This window comes from Callorhinus ursinus, unplaced genomic scaffold, assembly GCF_003265705.2.
Source record: "Callorhinus ursinus isolate GAN/ISIS: 27379988/994484 unplaced genomic scaffold, GSC_fseal_2.0 scaffold86, whole genome shotgun sequence".
In the NCBI taxonomy this organism is placed as follows: domain Eukaryota; kingdom Metazoa; phylum Chordata; class Mammalia; order Carnivora; family Otariidae; genus Callorhinus; species Callorhinus ursinus.
Window position 1 is genome coordinate 2,157,032 of NW_027397148.1, and position 22,744 is coordinate 2,179,775.

The window sequence follows — 22,744 nt, forward strand, 5'->3', positions numbered from 1 at the left end:
TTAGAAATGTGAGGAGGCTGCCAGGAATTCAACTTGGAAGAGAATTTCTTACTCTTCTCCTTTTCACATTCAGCATCATTTAACTTAAAATGGTTCTGGTGATTACAAAGCAAATTAACAAAACAAAACAAAACAACAAACAACCCTGTTTTTGCTACTATTTGCTGTTACTCATCTACATAAACCAGAGTATTCCCAAACACCCTTTCCCCGGCAGGAAGAAACTGGATGTTGAGCCCTAGTGAAAGACTCAACTGTCATCTCTGAGCACTGGGTTTCAATTCTGCTTTTATCAAAATGGCCACATAGATCTTATACAAAGTAAATGTGATCCATGTGACCATCTAGAATAAATTTGTCTCTAATAAAATACCACTTTGGTTTGATATATGTATTCTAATAAAATAGGACTTTGGTTTGGTATTTGATGCAAATTGTATTTGGTCCTGCTGCTTCAACTTTGGAAACCGGCCCTAGTCTTCATTTATTTTTTTATTTTTTAGAATTTTATTTATTTTTTAAAAAAGATTTTACTTATTTATTTGAGAGAGAGAGAGAGAGATATCACGAGTGGGGGGCGGGAGGTAGAGGGAGAAGCAGGCTCCCCAGTGAGCAAGGAGGCTGACGTGGGGCTCGATCCCAGGACCCTGGGATCATGACCTGAGTTGAAAGCAGATGCTTAACTGACTGAGCCACCCAGGCGCCCCGGTGGCCTTAGTCTTTAAGCTGGGCCCCGTGGAGCGTTCCTTGCCACCAACTGAGCCACTGTAAGGAGCATGGGGAGAGGCTAAGGGTGACGTGCTGGGCTCGTCACTGCTGGTACACTGCACAAGACACTGTTTGACAAGGGTTCTATTTCTAAGAAATAATTGGGGAAATAGAGCTCTCAGGCAGCAAAAACATTATTATTTACCATATATAGTTCAAAGGCTTGATTTTCACAGCCTTCAAAATGAATCTAACAATATCTAGGGAATGAGAAACACGAGAAATTAGCGTGACATGCTGGAAGGGACAGGACTTGTAGCCCCATCTCAGCATCCTCTCTTTACAGGAAGCATAAGGATTAAATGAGGTGACGTGTGGGAACCCACCAGGATTCTCCACTCAAGGGAGTAGTTTTCTGAAAGATTTTAAAAATTTTGTTTACGCATGTGAGAAATAGGAAAAAAAAAAACCTATTGGTTTCTGATCCTGATTCCTGGCACAGAGCTTCTGAACCCCTTGTAAATTCCTAAGTGGGAAGAGCACTAGGGGCATCTTCTGTTCTAATACTTTGTCTCTGCCCCCATTCCTGACACGTTTTTTTTAAATTTTATTTATTTGACAGAGAGAGAGACAGCGAGAGAGGGAACACAAGCAGGGGGAGTGGGAGAGGGAGAAGCAGACTCCCCGCCGAGCAGGGAGCCTGATGTGGGATTCGATCCCAGGACCCTTGGATCATGACCTGAGCCAAAGGCAGACGCTTAACGACTGAGCCACCCAAGCGCCCCTCCTGACACTAGTTCTTAAATCCCTTGTACCTTCCCGTGTGACAGGAACATCTTTTGTTTTAATGAGGTGACTCTGGGTGGGCTCCTGGATGGGGCTGGTCACTGCAAGGACCAAGCCATGATTAGAAGCTTGGAACTTTCAGCTCCCCACCACCCCATCCTCCAAGAAGGGGAGAAGGGCTGGAGTTAAGAATAGATCATGCCGACGTGATGGAGCCTCCCTAAGTACGGGGTTTGGAGAGCTTCTAGGTTGGTTGAACACATTGCACCCACCAGGAGGATGGCACATCCCAACTCCAGGGGGACAGAGGCTCCTGTGCTAGAGACCCTTCCTGATCTTGCCCTGCACATCTCTTCATGCGGCTGCTCATCCGTATCCTTTATCATTTCCTTTCATAAACCAGTAAATGTAAGTAAGTGTCCCTGAGTTCTGTGAGTTGTCAATAGTAGGGCAGACGCTGTAGATCACCTATCCCTTGAGCCTGGCATCTGCAGTGGGGGCAACCTCATGGGACCGAGCCCTTAACCTGTGGCATGCGATACGGGTTCCAGGTAGACAGCATCAGAATTGAGTGGAGTGGGAGGACACCCAGCTGGTGTCGTGGTGCACTGCCTGGCATGGGAAAACACCTCACACGTCTGATGTCAGAAGGGTTGTGAGTGTGGTCGCAGGTGAGCGTGAGGGAAATGCAGGAGGAGAGGTGTAGGCTTCCCGCTCACATGGAAGCATGCATATCACGCAAGCCCTCTTCAAAATTCCTTCTCAGGGCAGGGTTTCCAAGCGGGCGTGGGAGAAATGGATATAACCAGGGGCTGACCGACTTACTCTATTTGGTCTACCTACTTTGCCCTGCCACTAAATTTATTCTTCATACCTAAAAAAAAGTGGACTGTACTGCCCATAAACAGGAACATTTCCAATTCTGCAGATCAAGAAAATAAATCTGACAACAAATCTGGCTAAAGATGAAGGTCAAATGAGAATTGAGAAGAACGTTTATGTGCCCCCAGGCAGTTTGATTATATGTTTAATGAGTTCAACAGTATATAGTAACATACACATTTTAAATTATAGTTTCTCTTATTTTAAAATGACCTGGGGAAAAAAAGCAACTTTGAAGTTGAAACTTCATTTTTGCTAATAGTTTCCTGATTGTCCGGAAAGCTTAGATTCGGGGACTTGGGAGCCATGAGAACCAAATAGTGCTGGAGAGTAAATGTGGGAAATGTGGTCATCAAGACTCCTGACAGATGGCCAAAGGCAGACAGGGATGCAGCAGAAAAATCACTGTACCTTTCTCACAACTCTCTCCTTTTTTCTGGAATATTCTCTCTTTGCGAGTATTCTAAAACCAATTATTCAAATGGATGCCACTCCTAGAAGTGCTTATCATGTAAACAACTGGTACAAAGCCTAAGAACTTACACTGTGAGCCGTGGAGTTTCAAGTTACATTAAGCAAAGTCTGATTTTATAAACCTGTTTTAAAGATCCAATTTTCTCTGATTTTCTTTCTCCCAAAATAGCTGTTTCCATGGCTACATAATCACTTATTATTAGGACTTAGAGGAAATGCATTTTGGGGGATAATACAGTAGAGATTGTCTTTTAATTTTCACTGCGGGAACTGGGCAATTCTGGATAAAATATAATCTCTGGTGATTTGCACAGCTTGCTCAGTGCTTCGAAGACATTCATTTTCTCCCAAAGTACAATACTTAATGCTCAGTTATAATGACTGTTCCCACACTCCTCTAGCCAGGGCGGTCAGTCTGGCTGGCCCGCCTTACTGCTCAAGGACGTGGGGATGGCCACTGACTGGACCTGTGGGCCCCAGGGACAGCAGGTAAGGCTACGGCCAGATGCAGGCCGCCTGGCTTTTAGCAAAATCGATCTGTTTCCTCTGGGATCTGGCCTGCAGATTACAGTGTGCACCTGCTGTAGGATCCAGGGATGAGAAGAGCAGACAGGGAAAGCGAAGTTGAAATGCCCAGACAGCAGGAATAGAAGAGCTGGTCCCCACAGTGCCTTTGACTCAATAGTGGTTTCCCAGAGAGACTCCGAACAAATTCCCCTTTTCTTGAAGTAGCCTGAGCAAGTTTCAACTCCTTGCATGATAAATAGCATAGTAAAGATCACCATAGCTTTTTTCATTTTTATACCATAGGTGCTTTATAATTTCGGGGTTCCCGTTTGCTTGTATGTGTTTGCAGAATTGGAGTGGCATGCATTTGTGATTGATGGAGGCCTTATAGAAAGCAGGCCTTGTAAATGCAGGCATAGACTTTCATCCGTCGTTGACAAGAGGACCCCTGGCTCAGCGAGGACAATGTGGGTCCCCCGCCCCGCCAATCTTGACCAGTGTTCCCATTGCTTTTCCTGCCCTGAATCCCTCCCTCCTCCATAAGCTTCCTTTTTTTTAGATTGAGATATAATTCACATAACATATATTTCACATAACATAAAATTCACGTTTGAATTGTACAACCCAGTGGTTTTTAGTATAGTCACAGGTTGTGCAACTATCAATACTATCCTATCCCAGAATATTGCCATTATCCCCCAAAGAAATCCTATACCCATTAGCAGTCACTCTCCATTTTCCCTGCCCCTGGCCATCAGTAATCTATTTTCTGCTTCTGTGGATTTGCCTATCCTGGACATTTCATATAAACTGGATCATATAATATGTGGCCTTTTGTGTCTGGCTTCTTTCACTTAATATAATGTTTTCAAGGTTCATTTATGTGGTAGCATGAATCAGTGCTTCATTCCTTTTTATTCCAAATAATATTCCATTGTGTGATGGATCCTGTTTTGTGTTTCCATTCATCATCTGATGGACATTTGGGTTGTTTGCACTCTGGCTCTTGTGAATAATGCAGCCATGAACGTCCGTGTATGAGTTTTTGTGTGGGTGTATGCTTTTTTTTTTTTTAGATTTTATTTATTTATTTGACACAGAGAAAGAGAGTGAGAGAGGGAACACAACAGGGGGAGTGGGAGAGGGAGAAGCAGGCTTCCCGTCGAGCAGGGAGCCCGATGCGGGGCTCGATCCCAGGACCCTGGGGTCATGACCTGAGCCGAAGGCAGACGCTTAACAACTGAGCCACCCAGGCGCCCCTGGATGTATGTTTTTAATTCTCTTGAGTAAATATCCAGGAGTGGGACTGCTGCGTACCTCTGTGTATAAGCTTTTAAGGAACCGCCAGACATTCCCAGACTCTTCATGGGCAGCTCTGCCTTAACAGAATTTCAGCATCACTGCGAAGCACCTCTTCCCCAAAATATTCTCCTGGTTTTTGCCATGGAAGAAATTACTTTAATGGAGCTTAGAATTATTCCCTTTATAGTAAGCGTTAAGGTTCAAAATGCAATACTGTTGAGCAAGGGAACAGAGTGACTCAAATTCACACCAAGAGGTAAGTCAGATCTTTTCTCAGAGCAGTTTTGATGAGAGGAAAAAAGAAAACGTGTCAGACGCTGGGGATCTGCAAGGGGGAAGAAGGAGGCCACAGAGCCTGAATCTGGGGTAGGCTGTGCACTTTTAAAAAAGGACAGGCCAGGGCGCCTGGGTGGCTCAGATGGTTAAGCGTCTGCCTTCACCTCAGGTCATGATCCCAGCTTCCTGGGATCGAGTCCCGCATCGGGCTCCCTGCTCAGCAAGGAGCCTGCTTCTCCCTCTGCCTCTCTCTCTCTGTCTCTTCTGAATAAATAAATAAAATCTTAAAAAAAAAAAAAAAGGACAGGCCAGCTTTTCCTCTCAAGTACCATAGTGAATACCAGGCTCTTATTTTGCGAATTCATTTATTTCAAATAGCACCTACTGAGCACTGACTTCATGAGAGAACATTCACCTGGACATTTTAGGAGGAATAAGACACATTCCCTGAAGAGTTAAAGATTACGTGGGTTGGACAAGTCTCAGGGCTTTCCTCTGAGATCACGTCACTTCATTGGTTGGATGCTGACATGTCTTTTCTTTTCTTGGAGGGATGGCTGATGACTGGTGGAGGCAGCTTCTATTTCTTTAACATCTAATTTGGCAACATAAAATTTGGTAGCCCTATGTTGGTCTAACAAATTACTGCAATATTCCTTGTTTTTTAAAATCCCTCATCCCCACCTCAAAATCAGAGTTTAGAGGAAAAACAACGGGTATTAAGAGACAAAGGCTATTGATCCAACTAGATTCCCACGTGTATTAAGATGGATAAAGAAAGCAATGTTGTAGCAGTTAGGATTAACCTAGATAGTGAGGTCTAGGAAGAGAATTGCTTTCTGAGATTCTGCCAGGCCCAGAGTTAAGAAAGCCACAGCTGAAACTTCAGTGCCTCGTTCCTGGCGAGTCTGGGAGGGAGTCTTGACCTCACGAGCAAGGCAGCATGTGCCCATGGCCCTCAGTAATCTAAAAGGATGGGACCAAAGGAATGTCAGATCTTGGCTCTGTGCCACCTATTTCTGTGAAACTCTGGTCTTACGTGCCTTAGTTTACCTCTCTGGACCTCAGCTTCCACACTGGTAACATAACAGCAAGAGCCGATCTGGGGCTCACGAGCACTATTTTGAGGACTTTGGAGATATACATATTTAATTCTATGAGAACCGTATGAGAATGGGACCCATAATTGTCCCCATGAGTTTGCCCAGACTCTCACACGACTGTCAGTAGCAGAGCAGAGATCTGAATCCTAACTGCCTATTGTCAAGGCTCATACCACTTCTTCCTTTTAAAAAATTTATATTTGCATATTCTATGTTAAAATAAGTCATTCATTCTATTACTGGAGTGGTGTGAGAATAATTTGATACTGAGTAGCACTGTGGCGCTCCCTCACAACTCTGCTCAAGAAATACTGGAAAAGGACGAGAAAGCACATATTCCCATCAACTTGAAATGCCAATGTAAGTGAATTTAATATTATTATGAGCTGTGCTTGAAATTCCCATTGCTAGCATTAACTTAGGATATTCTTTCCATCTCTACAACACCGCTGTGGCTTTAATTTTTTAAATGATTTTATTTATTTATTTGACAGAGAGAGACACAGCGAGAGAGGGAACACAAGCAGGGGGAGTGGGAGAGGGAGAAGCAGGCTTCCCGCGGAGCAGGGATCCCGATGCGGGGCTCGATCCCAGGACCCTGGGATCATGACCTGAGCCTAAGGCAGACGCTTAACGACTGAGCCACCCAGGTGCCCCACCCCCCCGTGGCTTTTAAACAACTGAGATGACATGTTCGAGAAAGAGCTAGTGAGAGCCAGAAGGAAAGATAAGGGCCCTTCGGGGAGTGGTGTGCCTCCTGAGACCCTCCCAGGGTGCATCTGAGCTCCACTGGGAACCTCGCCCCACTCCACCTCCAAACCTAACCCAGCCTGGCTCTCGTAGAAGCAAATGTACATACCAAATGACCTGAGAGTAACCAGAGCAGTGCATCCACAAACGTCAACTAAATTGGCACGCCAATTTAAAAAGGGAATATTGATTTAAGGTAAGTCTTAAAGGACCGGTTAAGCATGGCAGGAGACAAGAAATTTTAAATACTTTTCTAATTCACAGAAATGTTTAATTAGTAAATAGTTTCTTCAGCATGTACAGTGGAGGGCCATTAATGCTTCTGGTGCTCATTTCAGCATGTATGCAGCAGGTGGGTGCTGCATCGCCATTTCACTACCCCTGTCGCACCAAGAGCGCTTGCTAGACACACCTGCCGTTCATCAAATGCTCATGGACTGGGGGGAGGATGAGCCAGTTCTCGGTCATCATAAGAAGGAGGTTAAGCGAATCTTAACATCATCACTCCTCCCGCATCTCAGCCCGAGATCCTCCCCTCTCCTCTGAAGGACTCCCTCTCCGCCTACTTCTCTGATATGGGTTTAGGCTCCTCCTCCTGAAACCAACCTCTGGGGATTGAATTTCCTTGTCCAGCACCCTGTCCTCTATATATTCTGCCAGTCTCGATTCTGAGCTCCAGGATTTACAACCAGCTGTCTGCTTCATCTCTCGCCTTGGGAATCGCCTAAGGTATCTCCAACCTAACTTCTCCAAACCGGGGCTTGATATCATCCCCCGTCCTCCCATACACAACATCTTCCGGGTTCCTCCGTCTCAATAAATGGCACCGTGACCTTCCCTGTTGTCCTCCTTGATCCCCACTTTCTTCCGCCCCCGGCATTCTGATTCACCACCTCTTTCTGCCCCTTTGGGTCCCAGGGCTCACCTCCATGGTGGCATCTGACCCGAGCCATCCCGCTCGGGTCCTTGTTCCCTTCTTCTAATACTCCACATAGCAGCCAGAGTGACCCCAACAATCTCACTCATGGAACTGATGGTCACTCACTGCATTTGGAAGAAATCCAAGGTCCTTGGCAGGACCTTTGGCAATCGGGAGGGTCTGGCCTCACTGACCTCTCTCATGTGTTTGAGAGTTGGCCACTCTTCCCTTACCCATTTGTCCCCAGGCTGGCTTCCTGTCACTGCCTGGGACACGCCCAGCACCCTGTCCTCGGGCCCTTGCCATTGGCTTCTCTCGGTGCCTGTCACGAGGTGATGGTGCCTGAACTCTGGATGAGGAGGGGCTGGGGAGGCCACACAGCTACCCTGTCCTTGAAATCAGTATTCATAGTGTAGCTCCACTAGAGGGTTCCAACTACTGTGAATTCCCAGATAGTATGCTTATGGAATCTCTTCCACAGGTATGAATTTTTAGAGTTTACAGACTTAAAATGTAAAAGCGCTCATTTCTTGCTGTCCCAAGTGTTATATAAAACAACTTTAAATACAGTTTTTGTTATCAAAATAACAAACATATCTAGAAATTCTTGATTAACATTCTTCTTGGGCCCACTATTGTCTAATGGTTGTTGAATGGATCTAAAATAGCAAAAGAAAATAGGAAAATGAGCATTTCAGGGAAAAATAATGAGCCAGCCTAGGCACCAGAGTCCTTTCCTTATTTCATATTTCTCATTGCATTTTTTCATCAAGGCTTTACTTATTCTATTAATTACCATCCACTTTCAAGGTTCTAGTCTACTTCCAACATGTATAGGATGATCGCTTATTACTTTAACTAAGAGCTTGGGTTCGATTGCAGATGTGGATATTATTTTAAAATTTAATTTGGGGGCCCTGTTCCAAAGTGAAAATATGATAACGAATATCTAAGTACATTCTAATTTACAGATATGCCTGTAATTTTATAGAAAGCAAAAAGATGAACAGAACTGAAAACAAGGGTCTGGGTAAAATGAATACACCTGCTTCTGGTTCTTCCTTGAAACACTGATTCCCGTTGGAGTTTCAGTTTTCCATCTACCAAACTCGTGCCCTTTTAAAAGTTGATTTCTGTAGTAAGATGTTAATGCTTTCTTCCTTGCACTCAAGAGACTTCAGTGACCCTGGGAGGGCAGCATAACTGAGGGCTAAAGGGTAGCTTCAGAGAGGCCTGGCCATGCTCAGACGCTGACTTACTATTGTGCGCAGTCAATCAGCTGGTACTCGTTGGACCTCTCAAAGCACGCCTTCACGCCTTCATCATCCCAGAGCTTCTTCACATGATCGAAGAATTCCTAATATTTGAAAAAGTTCGAAATAAGAAAGCACAAGTGTTATAATCTTTTTAAAAAGTTAAAAGTAAAAAGAAACTGCCAAAAAATTTTTGCAGGTAGCGCATGAACTGTTTTCCTTGTAGGAGTCGACTTCACACACAGGAAAACGCGTAGGACTTGAGAGCGGCCTGATGAGAAATGGATGCACCTGTGTTATCGTTGCTCGATTCAACCTGTCAAACGTTCTTGTCCTTCCAGAAAGTTCCCCCAAATGAAAATTATGAGTCAAAAGTAATTTTGTGGCACTCATCAACTATATATACAACAGCTACTGTAACAAAAATTTTAAAGTTCTTCGTACTCCGTCACCTGCCTAGTGGTACTTGTCACTTCAGCAGTGAAAAGTGTGCCTATTCCAATGGTAAGTTCTGTTTTAGCTGTTGTCTTTGAAACTTTCCGTAAGCCTTGATTATGAATAGCCATGATTGAGCAGATAGGTTAAATTCGGCCCAGAAGCATTAGGTACATCAGAAGTAAACCTTGAAAATTTCACTCTTTGGGGATACTAATTCGCTGTTTTCTGGCATTTTTTAACACTATGAGTTACATGTGAACTGTGATTTTTGGTTCCCTCAAGCCCATGTGGGTGCAGAGCTTAATTTCATCCATTATGGCAAGCAGCACCCTCTGAAACAAGAACTCTCCTTCTCTCAAAGTAAGAGGTGGCTTTATGAATTCATATTTCCAAAATTACCCAAATTAAATTAACAGTGCTGTGGAAGCAAATGACAACACATCAGCTGCTAAATATAAAAGAAGTTACGTAAATTTTCACAAACCTGTTCATTAGAATATTTATATCCCTTCCCACATTAGTCATCTGCCCTTGCGGCAGCCCCAGGAAGCACCCATTCCCATCTCTGATCTGCACCAAAGGGTCTGGGGCTTCTGACACCTCATGTCCATCGATTTTTTGGAGGAAAAAAAAAAAGGGCTGATTCTTTTATTGAAGATTCACAAGTCCATACAAAGGTGGACCTGAGTACTGAGGGGGCCCTCTTTGAAAAAAATCACGAGTACACAATTAGGTACAAAACCTTAGAAAGGGCAGGAGGGGTGAGGGGCCATGAGGTTCAGATGTCCTAGGATCAGGGACAATCTCTAAAGGTCTGCCGTGTCTCTATACCTATTGTCTGTCCGGCTGCTCACTGTCGTCAACAAATCCAAACTCCCCACAGGTGACGACGAAGGGGAAATCTCCGTATGAAGGAGAGGAGCTGACCCTCTCAGTTTTTGTCTCCCTAGATTTACGGCTCCTTCTGGAATCTCCCACTACTGTTCTTGTCACTCCAGTGAGGGAGTTTTTATAGGCTTCCTTAAAAACTTTTTTCCTCTAAGAGCCATATGAAGACACACACACACACACACACACCCCAAATGAAAAACACGGTTTTCTATTGTCGAGATGGTCTTGAAAGACAATGTTAACTTCTGTGTCATGATGATATTTGGAATCGAGCCCCATCTCTCTCCTCTCCTGCAAACCCCTAGTGTAGTAGTTTCTTGAATAAAGTTCCTTACTGTCTTTATCAGGTGTCTGAATCATTTTTTTCTTCAGCAGGATGAGCTGAAGCCTCTGAGACAGAATTATAGAGGAGTGCTTGAATCAAGAACCAAGATGCACGATTTCTGGGGTCCGTGTTGATAGCAGTAGTAAAACAGGAATTGTGGGCACTGTGTTTTTAAAGCAGATGCTTTGGATGACACCAAAGGAACATAAAAGCAGCAACAATCTCTGCTTCGGCTTCGTGGTTGGTGAACAAAGACATTGGACTGGAATATAGCTAGGTCTCCAGGATTCTGCATGTTTACTTTTTAAGGAGTTCTAAAAACCTCATGGAAAATTTCAGAGCTGCTACTGCCGTTGCTTCTGCCTTTTATTAGAGAAAATTTCAAACTTACGAAAGTAGAATTCCCCAGGCCATTCATTACTCAGCCTCTGTGTTTACCAACACATGGCCAATTCTCTCTCTCTTTTTTAATAACTCATGCCTTTCCCCACATTTGTTATTTTGCAGCTAATCTCTTATGCCATATAATTGTATTTCAACTTTCTTTCTGAAAGATAAAGCCTCTTAAAAGTCATAGCCAAAACACCACTATCTCAACTAAAAATATAACAACAAATAAGTCAGCCAATGCAGCCTCTCTAGCCATGCTTAACCGGTTGTCCAGAGCCAGGCTAGAATTCTCATGCATTTGTGAAACCAACTGGGAAATAAATATGAGGAGTAATTTTGGTATGCCTCCATTAGCAGCTAAGATGAATAATATAAAATAAAACTAATTTCAGTGTTGTGTGTGTGTGTGTGTGTGTGTGTGTGATTGGAAATAAAAAAAGATGATTCAGAGAAATGTAACCTGCTTTTGACAACTGAGACTATGTAGAAATTGAGAGTATGAAAAGAAAATCACTGACATTTCTTAATTTTTTTGGTATTACTGAATGAGAATCGCCTTGTGATCTTCATGTATTTAGGAACTGAAATATGCGAACCTTTGTTACTCTTATTTAAAGGGCCTTGACACGCTGTGAATTGTGTAAGACTGATGAATCATAGACCTGTACCCCGAAACAAATAATACGTTATATGTTAATAAAAAAATAAAAAATTAAAAAAATAAAGGGCTTTGACATAGCATAACCTATAAGCTTCCCGTGTCACTGAGTTGTACAGCTGAAACTAATGTCACATTGTGTATCAGTTCTACTCAAATTAAAAAAAAATTAAAAAAAAACAAGGAAGTTTGAGTTGTGTTACAGAAAGGAAAAATGATAATGGTACCAAATTTAAACTTACTTTTAAAAAAGGCAAGGCTTTAACATTTTCACAGCATCATGCTGATTTTTCAATCAAAATTTAAATTAAAATAAAAAAATTTTAATTTTTTAATCCATTTCATGTTACAGCATTTTCCTTCTGGTACTGCAGTCTACATCTCCCTTTCCACATGAAGTACAAAGCTAATCCGGGATTCTCAGATGAGTAACAAGTTTTTTCTTTTTCTTTTAAATTCCTCATAACTGCCCTGAAGTGGAAATCATATGATAGTAGGAAATGTTAAGAATGCAAATTCTTGCATGAGATCCCTGCTGATAGAACTTTTTGGTTACACTAACAGCCGGGATCTATTTTTCATTTTTGAAATAAGAACCCAAAGCGTATTTCTTGTCTCTGGAAGGGAATGCTGTGAGGTGGTTTGGAGTCAACGCTCTGGCTACGCCCGCAGGTCTTGGGAAGAACTGCTTTCACATGCGATGCAGGTGGAAATCATCTCTAAGTTGAGTGTAAAAACATTCTTCCTCATGCTCATTGCCCGATATTCCTTCTAAGGTGACTTATGGAAAATATCTCGAATTTTAGTATCAGGAATACTTTTTTTTTTGCATTTCTGAAGCAAATGCTTTTTATATTTTATTGTTAATGTTTAATCTTCAGAGCCCTGTGGCTCTTCTATGTTTTTATTTATGTCACTGAGTTGACTGCAGGAAAGCTTAGAAGTCCCGTTTTGGGGTCAGTCCTCATGTGTGTGTAGGGCTTGGCCTTACACTCTGGATGCTAACTTCACTTCTGGTCCCACATAACTTATCTCCTGATCCTAATTCTGTTCTCCTGCATTTTCAGTTATTTCATTACCTTGTATTATAACTTTGTGAGCAGCACTAAATCCTTCTTGGAACAAGCCGAAGTATAAATAAATGTTTGATGGAACTTTTTATGAGAACATAGTGGATAACGTCCACCACCACAATCAAACAGACCTTAGAAACAGGCAGTTTCAGGTCAGAAGCCATTTATTTACATGGAATTTTCTAAAGCTCAAGTTTAGGTCTGATTCATTTAAAATACACGCACTCAATCTTATCCCTCAGATAACAGAACAATCGAACAGGATTTGTCATTTGTTTTTTCAAATTATCTGGTGGGTATCAAGTCTGTGTGGGATCTATCATGCCTGCTGACACTGTGATTTTGTTATTCATAATCTCTGTCCATCCTCAAATCTAATTTAATACAGTATGTCTAAAGTTCTATTTAGAAACAACTTTCAGAAACTATGTTAAAAAAAAACCCAAACATTAAAGTCATTAGCAGTCCCCTTGCCCATGTCTTTCCTCTGACCACCCGGTGCAACAATCTTAGCAAGTAACTCATATAAAAAGAGGTCACGCCTACCATTTACTGAGCACCTCGTATGTTCCAGGCAATGTTCTAAGGGCCTTATGTACAAGGTCCCATCTGAGACAACCCTGCCTTGTAGGCGATTCAATTTCCATTTGACAGATGACAAAGCAAGTATGATTAAGGATGCTTTATCCTTGCTCAAGCTCTCCTGGAAGGAAGTGATCAACCTGGCTTCACAAGCATGCTCTGAGGCCAGCTACCTTCCTCCTCCTCCCTCCTCCTGCTCCCTGAGCCCGGGAGACCAGGGAGGACAAAGGCAAATTTATAATATACCCCACACCTGTCTACTTTTTTTTCCTTTAGGACAGCCTACTTTATTCTTAGAATCATTTTTAACAGATTTGAGGTATACTGTATATACCATAAAATTCACCTATTTCTTCATACAATCAGGCCACCACCGACATAAGCAAGTTTTACAACACCTCATCATCTCTTACCCAATTCTCTGGAGCCAAGCCCGGCCCCCAGCCCTGGTCTCAGACACAGTTAATCTTACTTCTCTCCCTACAGTTTTGCCTTTTCCAAGAAACTTCATATAAATGAAATCACCTTGTCTTTTGTGTCTGTCTTCTTTGATTTAGCATGGAATTTTTGTCATCCATTTTGTTATGTAAATGAGCAGTTTGTTGTTAAAAAATTGCTGAGTTCTACTCTGCTGTGTGAATATACCCTGTTTTGTTTATTCATTCAGCAGTGGATGGACATTTGAGTTATTTTCAGTTCTTGACTGTCATGAATAGTGCTGTTCGGAATATCTGTGTACCAGACTGCGTTGATTCTACCCAGGAGGGGAATTGCTGGATTATATGGGTTGTGTTTAACTTTAAAAGACTGCTGCACTGTTGGGTCGCCTGGGTGGCTCAGTCGTTAAAAGTCTGCCTTGCTCTGCGGGAAGCCTGCTTCTCCCTCTCCCACTACCCCTGCTTGTGTTCCCTTTCTCACTGTGTCTCTCTGTCAAATAAATAAATAAAATCTTTACTAAAAAACTGCTACACTGTTTTTCTTTTTTTTGTTTTAAATATTTTATTTATTTATGAGAGAGAATGAGATAGAGAGAGCATGAGAGGGGGGAGAGGGTCAGAGGGAGAAGCAGACTCCCTGCTCAGCCGGGAGCCCGATGAGGGACTCAATCCCAGGACTCCAGGATCATGACCTGGGCCAAAGGCAGTCGCCTAACCAACGGAGCCACCCAGGCGCCCTGCTACACTGTTTTTCAAAGTGGCTATTCCCTTATACATTGTCAAGAGATCAATATCTAGGAGTTCTAGATACACATCCTCAATAGCTGGTTTTGTCCAGTCTTTTTAATTTGAGTTACTCTGGTGGGTATGTAGTGGCATCTAATTATGGTTTCAGTTTGCATTTCCCTAATGACCAAAGAGTTTGAACATCTTTTCATGTGATCGTTGGCTACTTGCATATCTTCTTTTTAAGTGTTTGCCCAAATATTTTGCCCATTTAAAAAAAATTGGGTTGTATGTCTTCTTACTATTGAGTTTTATTTCTTTTACAAGAATAAGACATTTGAAAAAATTGTCTGGGTTTAAGTCCTTTGTCAGCCACAGGTTTTGCAAATATTTCCTCTCAAACTGCAGCTTGCATTTTAATTTTCTTGAGCATCTTTTGATGAGCAAAGTTTTAAATTTTGCCGATGTCCAATTAATCAAATTTATCCATTTAGCATTATGCTTTTTTTGTGTTCTAAGGAATCTTTGCCTAGCCCAAAGTAAAAAAAAAAAAAAAAAAATCCCCCAAGTTTTCTTCTGAAAGTTTTACACTTATACTTCTTACATTTAGGTCTATGATGATTTATCAGAGCTCATTTTTGAGTATGGTGTGAGGAATGGGTCAAGTTTCACTTTTTTCCATACGGGTAACCAGCTTCCCCAGTGTGTTTATTGCAAAGACTACCGTTCCCCACTGAATTACTTTGGTACCTTTGTTGAAATAGACCATATACATGTAGGTCTATTCCTGGACACTGAGTTCTGTTTCATTGACCTGTATGTCTATTCTTCTGCCAACAACACACTGTCTTGATTTCTGTGGCCTCGTAGTAAGTCTTAAAATTAGTAGTGTTAAGTCTTCCAACTTTGCTCTTTTTCAACGTCATTTTGACTGTTCTAGGTCTTTTGAATTTCCACATACATTTTAGAATTAGCTCGTCAATTTCTATGAGAAAGCCTGTTGATCTGAGATTGCACTGAATCTATAGCTCACTGAAGGGAGAAGTGCCACCTTAACAATAATGAATGTTCTAATCCATGAACATGATGTATTTACTTATTTATATCTTATTTAAATCCCCTCAATATTTTGTAGTTTACTGTGTATAAACCTTTCATATCATCTGTTAAATTTTTTCCTCTGTAGATTTCTTGGATGTTATTTTAAATGTACAGTTTTTGAAGTTTCATTTTTGGATTTTTGTCATTGCTGGTACATAGAAAAACCATTTGGTGTCTGTATTTGAGCTTGTGTCCTGCAACCTTGTTAATTTCACCTGTTAGTTCTAGAAGCTTTAAAGTGCAGCTCTGGACAGAAACGGTTACCTGCATAGCTCTGGCCTCTCCCTCTTTCTCTTCTTAAAGCATGACCCATATGGCCTGGGGCAGAATCAGAATTCTCTGTGGTTGCAAGTACAGGGCTCTGAGCCAAAGGGACTTCATTGCCCCTGGTGGCCAGCTTTCATGGCTTTTGTTGCTTTTAAACACTTTTTTTCCCCAAAAAAAGCTATACTAAGATTTGTCTAGCGATTCTATCATTTATTTCCAAATTATAATGTTACAAAACAACTGTGGTAAGTATAAAGTTTTAGTTACTCAGATCCATGAACCATAACAGAGAATTAAATAAATCGATCTTATAGTGATGAGAACATAATTTTCCTCAAGTAGTTTTCTTCCACAAACTTAATTTTTTAGCTTTTGATTTCTCCTTCACAATACTCCCACTCTTATGCCTAAGAGTCTCTCTGTAAAATCTTCATTCTCTGAGAAAATTGTGCACTTGGAGAATGCCTAAGAGACTCACCAGAGAAACTTATTTGTGTGGGAACAGAAGTAAAATAATTAGGTATTTTCATTAGGGATAATAGACTCAAAGAATCACGACTTTAGTCTTTGCTTCCAGACAATTCTCTATCAAGTTTTCTGACAAAAGTTCTCCTTGGAACATCAGGCATGAATTACATAACACTTTAAGATATTATTCTTGGTCTTCTTAGTCACTCAGAATCCTTTGTGCTGAGAGGCAAAATGAAGTGAGGAACCCTCCTTTTTGGGAAGAAAGTTAGATTTAAGGGAAATGTCTTTAAAAGTGCGTTTGCTATATTCCTACTGGCAACAATTATAGAATTAGATACACATTTCTTTGGGAAAATTCTAGTGTAAAACATACTAAATTTTAGTGTAAAACATCTGTCTAAGGAAGGATCTGAAGATATTTATGGTTTGAGCATGGATTTTTGTATTTGAGTGCCTGGGTTCAAATCCTGAATGAGACTCAGTTTCCTCCTCTGCTCCATAGGGATATACCGGTTCTCCTGGGCAGAGGTTGGCCGGGCCAGATCAGTATCTGGCAAACAGGTGGAGGCAGGTGGCTGAGGAGGTGCACATACGTGTGAGGGGTGAGGGCAGGAAGGACATGAAGAAAGGATGGCTGCACTGACAAAACCAGAAGCGGAATGGGGTGATGTGAGGGGGGCAAATTCTGACTGAGGACAGTCAAGAAGTCAAGAGTGTGATGACCAACAGTGTGAAGTGCTGACGAGCAGTGAGGGTCAGGAAGAGTCCTTTGGCTTTGGACACAGGATGGCACCCAGAACGCGGTGCTGTAGTTTTGGTAAAAATGTGGCAAGACCTGCCAGATTTCAACAGCCAAGAGAGAAACACATGGCGAGGACACAGAAGTCAAGCGTAGGCTCGAGAACTGAGTTCTAGAAACATCTACAGAACACTAGGTGCTGGGTATGGGGAAGAGAGGGCACACGATTTCAGAACAGCAGGAGAGGGATGAGCTCCGATCCTGGGCACAAGGCAGGTTATGGTGTGGCTGTGCAAAGAACCGACAACGCGGGCAGCGCTTAACTTCCAACCGAGTGCTTCTGATTCCCGAATTTGCCCTAGGCTTTCAGACCCTGCAGGAAAGGCCCCCCGCGAATGTGGCTTGTCCAGATTTATGCACTTACCTCCCAGCGCCTTCTCTGGGAGGTAACAAACAGCCGGGGAGGGAATGAAGCTGGCTGAGTAAAACTGTGGCAGATTACTAGAAGGAAGGGAAGAAAAGGGCGTAGAATACTTCCAGAAGAACGTGTGCTACGACTTGGAAAATCTGCCTTAATGGGCGGGTGCCGTGAACTGAGCCTCTGCACAGGGAGAGGGGGGCCAGTGACCTCACGGGACCAACAGCTCTGCTCTGCAAGAGGTGCAGCCAGGAGCCACGATGAGGGGCAGCTACCTGTGTACCCACACCCTAAAATTAGCTGACGGTGCCCTCAATGGGAAAGAACAGAATCACACGGAATTTTGTTCTGTGAAACGTGGGGCCCTGCAGCTCTGCGGCACCAAACCGGTGAGAGCCTTCTCTGGGAGCTAACAAACAGCTTCCAGAAAATTCGACACCTCGCACTACATCAGAGGCATTGGGTGACTGAAATCTCTATGTAGATAGAAAAGCATTTCAAAGGCAACCGCTTGCTGAGCCCCTTGGCAATGTTGAAGCAGCTGCAACTCAGACAACAGACAACTGACATAAAAGGGAAAGAAAACTGTCCCAAACGCCAGACACATCACAATTCAATACTTGTGCGCTTGTGCAAGAGAGTCTTGCAGATTTCTTCCAGTTCGGGGACTCTCTGATTTCAAGTTGTATATTTTCCCTCTTCCTTTTTATTTTGTATGCAACAGTTTTATTGAGATATAATTCATATACCATAAAATTCAACCATTTAAAGTTGTATAATTCAATTGTTCACAAGTCAAAGAGCTGTGCAACCATCTCCACAATTGCTTCTAGAACATGACCCCTCCAAAGAAGCCCCATACTGTCAGCAGTTACCCCCCACTTTCCCCCGCCTCAGCCTCTGGAAACCACCAATCTACTTTCTGTCTCCTTGGATTTGCCTATTCTGGACATTTCATATACGTGGAATTGTATAAGACGTGACCTTTTGTGTCTAGCTTCTTTCACTCAGCATCATGTTTTCAGGTTCATTCATGTTATAGCATGAATCAGTGCTTCATTCCTTTTTATTGCCAAATAATATTCCATTGTGTGATGGATCACATTTTGTGTGTCCATTCCCCATCCGATGGATATTTGGGCTGTTTGCACTCTTTGGCTCCAGTGAATAATGTGGCCACGAACATCCGTGTACGAGTTTTTGTGTGGATGCATGTTTTTAATTCTCTTGGGCACCTACCTAGGAATGGGTCTCCTTTCTCTCCCAAGGGAAATATCTGGAACCGTTTATAAGAGTTACTAGTTGGATTTCTGATTCTGCACGTTTGTTTTATTCATCTCAGCACTTCATAATCTGAAGAAACACTCAGTTATGTGTCCTTACCGAGGCAGACGGTGCGGCAGATACAACAAAATGGTCAATCTCGTCCAGCTTTTGAATGTAGTTCAGGTTTAAATTTGAACACAGACAGACCTGGCATTCTTGAATTCCTGACAATTGCAAAACAAGAAGGAAGGCTCAAAGATGAGCTGGGGGCCCAGCTCTTTCCGCGGGACCGGCCCCCACCCATCTGTTCTGCTCCTGCGTCCGGCAGGCCCCTCCTGAGCTCCCGTGGGGCCATGTTGTGTGGAAACAGGAGGCACTGGGAAGAGGCAGAGCCAGGTCTTTTCCCGTGGAGCTGACAGTGACCAAGTGAGTGTCTGGAAGGAGAGGTGTCTGGGGCGGAGGGGGTGATTATTCCTTTCAAACTCTCCACCAGTGGATTCATGCTAAACAACAGATGTCGTTCATTCATTGACTCTGCAGATGTTACTGAGGGCCTGGGATGGGTAAGACTTGTGAGGGGCAAGAAGAACAAAGTAAAAAAAAAAAAAAAAAGAAAAACAAAGGGCCTGGTAGGCAACAAAGGGGAGTTTCTTGTGCGGGTGATGATTAGGCCCTTGACCTGCCGGTTGTTGCATTGGGTGGTCTGTTCTCAGTCTGGTCCTCTCTAGCCTATCCTAAGCAGCCTCTACCACAGCTGACCACTGCCTCTGTACTCCAGGCTTCCTGACTTTCCTCCAATCCCATGGGCACTCTTGCTCGGTGCTCTTCGCTTGGTCCTTCTCCCTCCGCAGCCTCCTAACACTCATGGGTCCTCCTGGGTCTCCTCTGTCTAAGCTCACTTACTTGGCCATTTCCTCCATCTTGCAGCTTCCATCCCTTGAACGTCCTAGTGACTCTCATATTGACATCTCCAGCTCTGGTTTCTGCACCACTGCCTGCCTGACATCAGCACTTGAATTCTAACAGGCAACTGCAATTCTGAAGGTTCAGAACAGGAGGCCTGATTTTCCCCCTAAAACGCGTTCTGCTTGAAGTCTTTCCCAGTCGATGGTAATGCTGTGATTCACTTGCTCAGTCCAAAACCCCTGGAGCCATCCTTGACCCCTCTCTCTCACACCTGACATGGATCCTTAAGGAAATCCCCTTGGCTGTACTTCCAGAACACACCCAGATTCTGATCACATCTCAGACCAGCACCGCTGCATTCCTGGTGGAAAGTGTCATCTGGGACTGAGGTACTGCTACAGAATCGCACCTGGCCTGTGTCCACCCTTTCCTGCCACAGTCTAGTCAACTCTGGAGCCATGGATTATTTGAGAACATGTCAGACCACATTACAATTGGGTTCAAAACAATCCCATGCTAAGAACCCAGTGTCCGCAGATGGATGAACGGATGAACAAAATGTGGTAGAGACATAACATTGGAATTATTCAGTCTTAAAAAGGAAGGAGATTCTGGAGTATGCTACAACATGGATGAACTCTGAGGCTACAACGCTCAGGGAAACAAGCCAGACACAAAAGGACGAATACTGTGTGATTCCACTTACATGAAGCACCCGGAGTAGTCAGATTCATAGAGAAGAAAGTAGAATAATGGTTGCCAGTGGGTGGGGTGAGGGGAATGAGGAGTTAGTGTTTAATGGGGACAGAGTTTCAGTTTGGGAAGATGAGAAAGTTCTGGTATGGATGGCGGTGATGGTCATACAACAATGTGAATGTACTTAATGCAACAGAAATTGTACACTTAAAAATGGTTAAGGCGGTAAATTTTATGTTTTGTATATTTTACCACAATTAAAAAAAAGAGTGTATTAAGAAAACCAAACCAAACCCATTCAGTTCTTCCCATCTCAGAGTAAAATCCAAAGTCCCCACATTACCTGACCCCACCCCACCCCTTCCCCATTCCCTTTCTGACCTCTTGCCTGGCTCACTCTTCTCTGGACACACAGGCCTGGCTGTTCCTGGGGGAGGCCCAGTACTCTGCCGCCCCCTGGGCACTGTGCATGCTCTTCTCGCTGGCTGGACCCTCCTTAGGCCTTTGCTCAAATGCCCACATTGTCCTAACAACCCTATATACAACAGCAACTCTAAGGGCCGCCCTGCAGTCTCTGGCCTTCTTTGTCCTCCTTTCTCCTCCCCCCAGCCATCAATATACTGGGAGCTTCCCTATTTAGTGGCTGTGATCTTGTCTGCCCCACTAGAATGCTGGCTCCATGAATGTAAGCTCTTTTGTCTGCGCTGTATCCATAGCACCTAGAATCGTGCCTGCCAGATACACATTCAGTGGCTATTTTTGGCATCTATGAATGGATGGGAGGTCACTGGGGGTTTGGATCAAGAGAACCCCTGAGCTCTCCTTTACCAAAGTGAATCCAGGATGTCAGGGATGTGGACCACAGTGATAAGCCACTGCACAGCGCAGGACTGGAATGAACTTGCCAAGGGAGGGGGCAAGAAAGTAGGCAAGGAAGACAAGGATGGCGCCTCAGAAGTTCCCTAGATTTGGAGGATTAGAGGGCTGGAGGGAGAGGGGAGCCAGGAGAATGAAAACCAAGATGTACTTGGGGGGCAAGGCCCCTAGCAAAGGTGGAATTCAACCAGATTACCAAGGTAAAAATAAGAAACCACGTGTAACCAGGTGGCAGACAGATGGCTTCTTTTGAATTAGTTGAGTTATTCCAATAAGAACTGAAAATAATTTCCAAAGAAGCCCACAAACAGAATGGTTCTAGTTCTTAATCTCTCGGTGAATCTTTTAGGGCCAAATGAAATGAGTGAGCAGCAACAGGATTTCAGGGGGAAGTCCGAACGAAGGATGATGTTTATTTTATCAGTTTTTTCCTACCTTGACTCTAAATGTCAACAAAATGATATTTTCTCGGCAAATGGAATATCAAGAGGGAATAAATTAAGGCATCTGTCAGATTACAGGAAGAAGAAATATTTTTTCATAGCATTTTTATCCTAAATCCGCCTTTCTTCCTACCACAAGAAAAATGTCCCTCAACTTTCAGGGAAAGAGGTAACAAAAGTTCATATTTGAAAAAGCTTTGAAAAAAATAAACACTATATATGATGGTTAAGCATCGCACTGATCATTGTTCTAAGGACCAGTCTGGGATCACGCACCTGAGAATGTCTCCTTACTCTCCACCCACAGAGCACTATCCTTGGAAGCACCTGGTACTTAAAGATGGTGTGGAAGAGCAGTTCTAATGTCTCTCCTTGGCTGTCTAGTGGATGTCTTAAACTCAACATGGTCAGAGTTGAACTCCTGATCCCCCCAAACCTGCCCCCACTACAGCCTTCATATGTGAGCGGATGGCAACTTTGTCTTTCCAGTTGCTCGGAGCGTGAAGTCATCTGGAGGCTTCTCTTACCCTCCCCAACCACATGTAATTCATCAGCTCTACTTTCAAACTGTCTCTGGGGCTGAATATCTCACCACCTGCATGGTTCTAACCACCAATACCTCTCACTTAGATTGTAGCCAGAGTCCCCCATCGGCTCTCCCTGCTTCCACCCTACAGGATGATGCTTTTACAGTGAAGGTCATCTCAGGTCACTCCAATGGGGCCCTACTCACTCAGAGTCCCCGCAATAACTCTAAGACCCTGTTTCTTTGGCATCCCTCTCTCCACGTGTCTCTCTGGTACCACACCATCATCAGTCTCCTCCTGCTCCCTGTCCAGCCACACTGGCCCCCTGCTCTTCCCTGCACTGCAGGGGTCTCCCACCCTAAGCACTACTGCTACTCTGACTACCTGGACTCTCCTTCCCTGATCCTGCTTTGCTTGCTGTCTTGTCGCCCACGGGTCTGTCCTTAACCTGCTTCTCAATGCAACCCTTGCCGACCATCCTCTCTAAAACCACACTGTCCTCGCTCCTCCGCTCCCATGCCCCTGAGCCTGCCCCAGTGGTTCCTATTTCTGCA

At 43.4% G+C, this 22,744-nt stretch overlaps 1 protein-coding gene across 7 annotated transcripts in view; it reads right to left on the reverse strand.

Annotated features, from left to right (window-relative positions):
* The window catches only part of GNAL (G protein subunit alpha L), a 141,338-nt gene that overhangs the window by 37,709 nt on the left and 80,885 nt on the right, over nucleotides 1-22,744 (reverse strand). For all 7 annotated transcript variants that reach the window (XM_025865168.2, XM_073888036.1, XM_073888037.1 and 4 more), the window contains one exon: nucleotides 8,967-9,064. In XM_025865168.2, coding sequence (XP_025720953.1) covers nucleotides 8,967-9,064 — 98 coding nt within the window. The remainder of the gene's footprint in view (nucleotides 1-8,966; nucleotides 9,065-22,744) is intronic.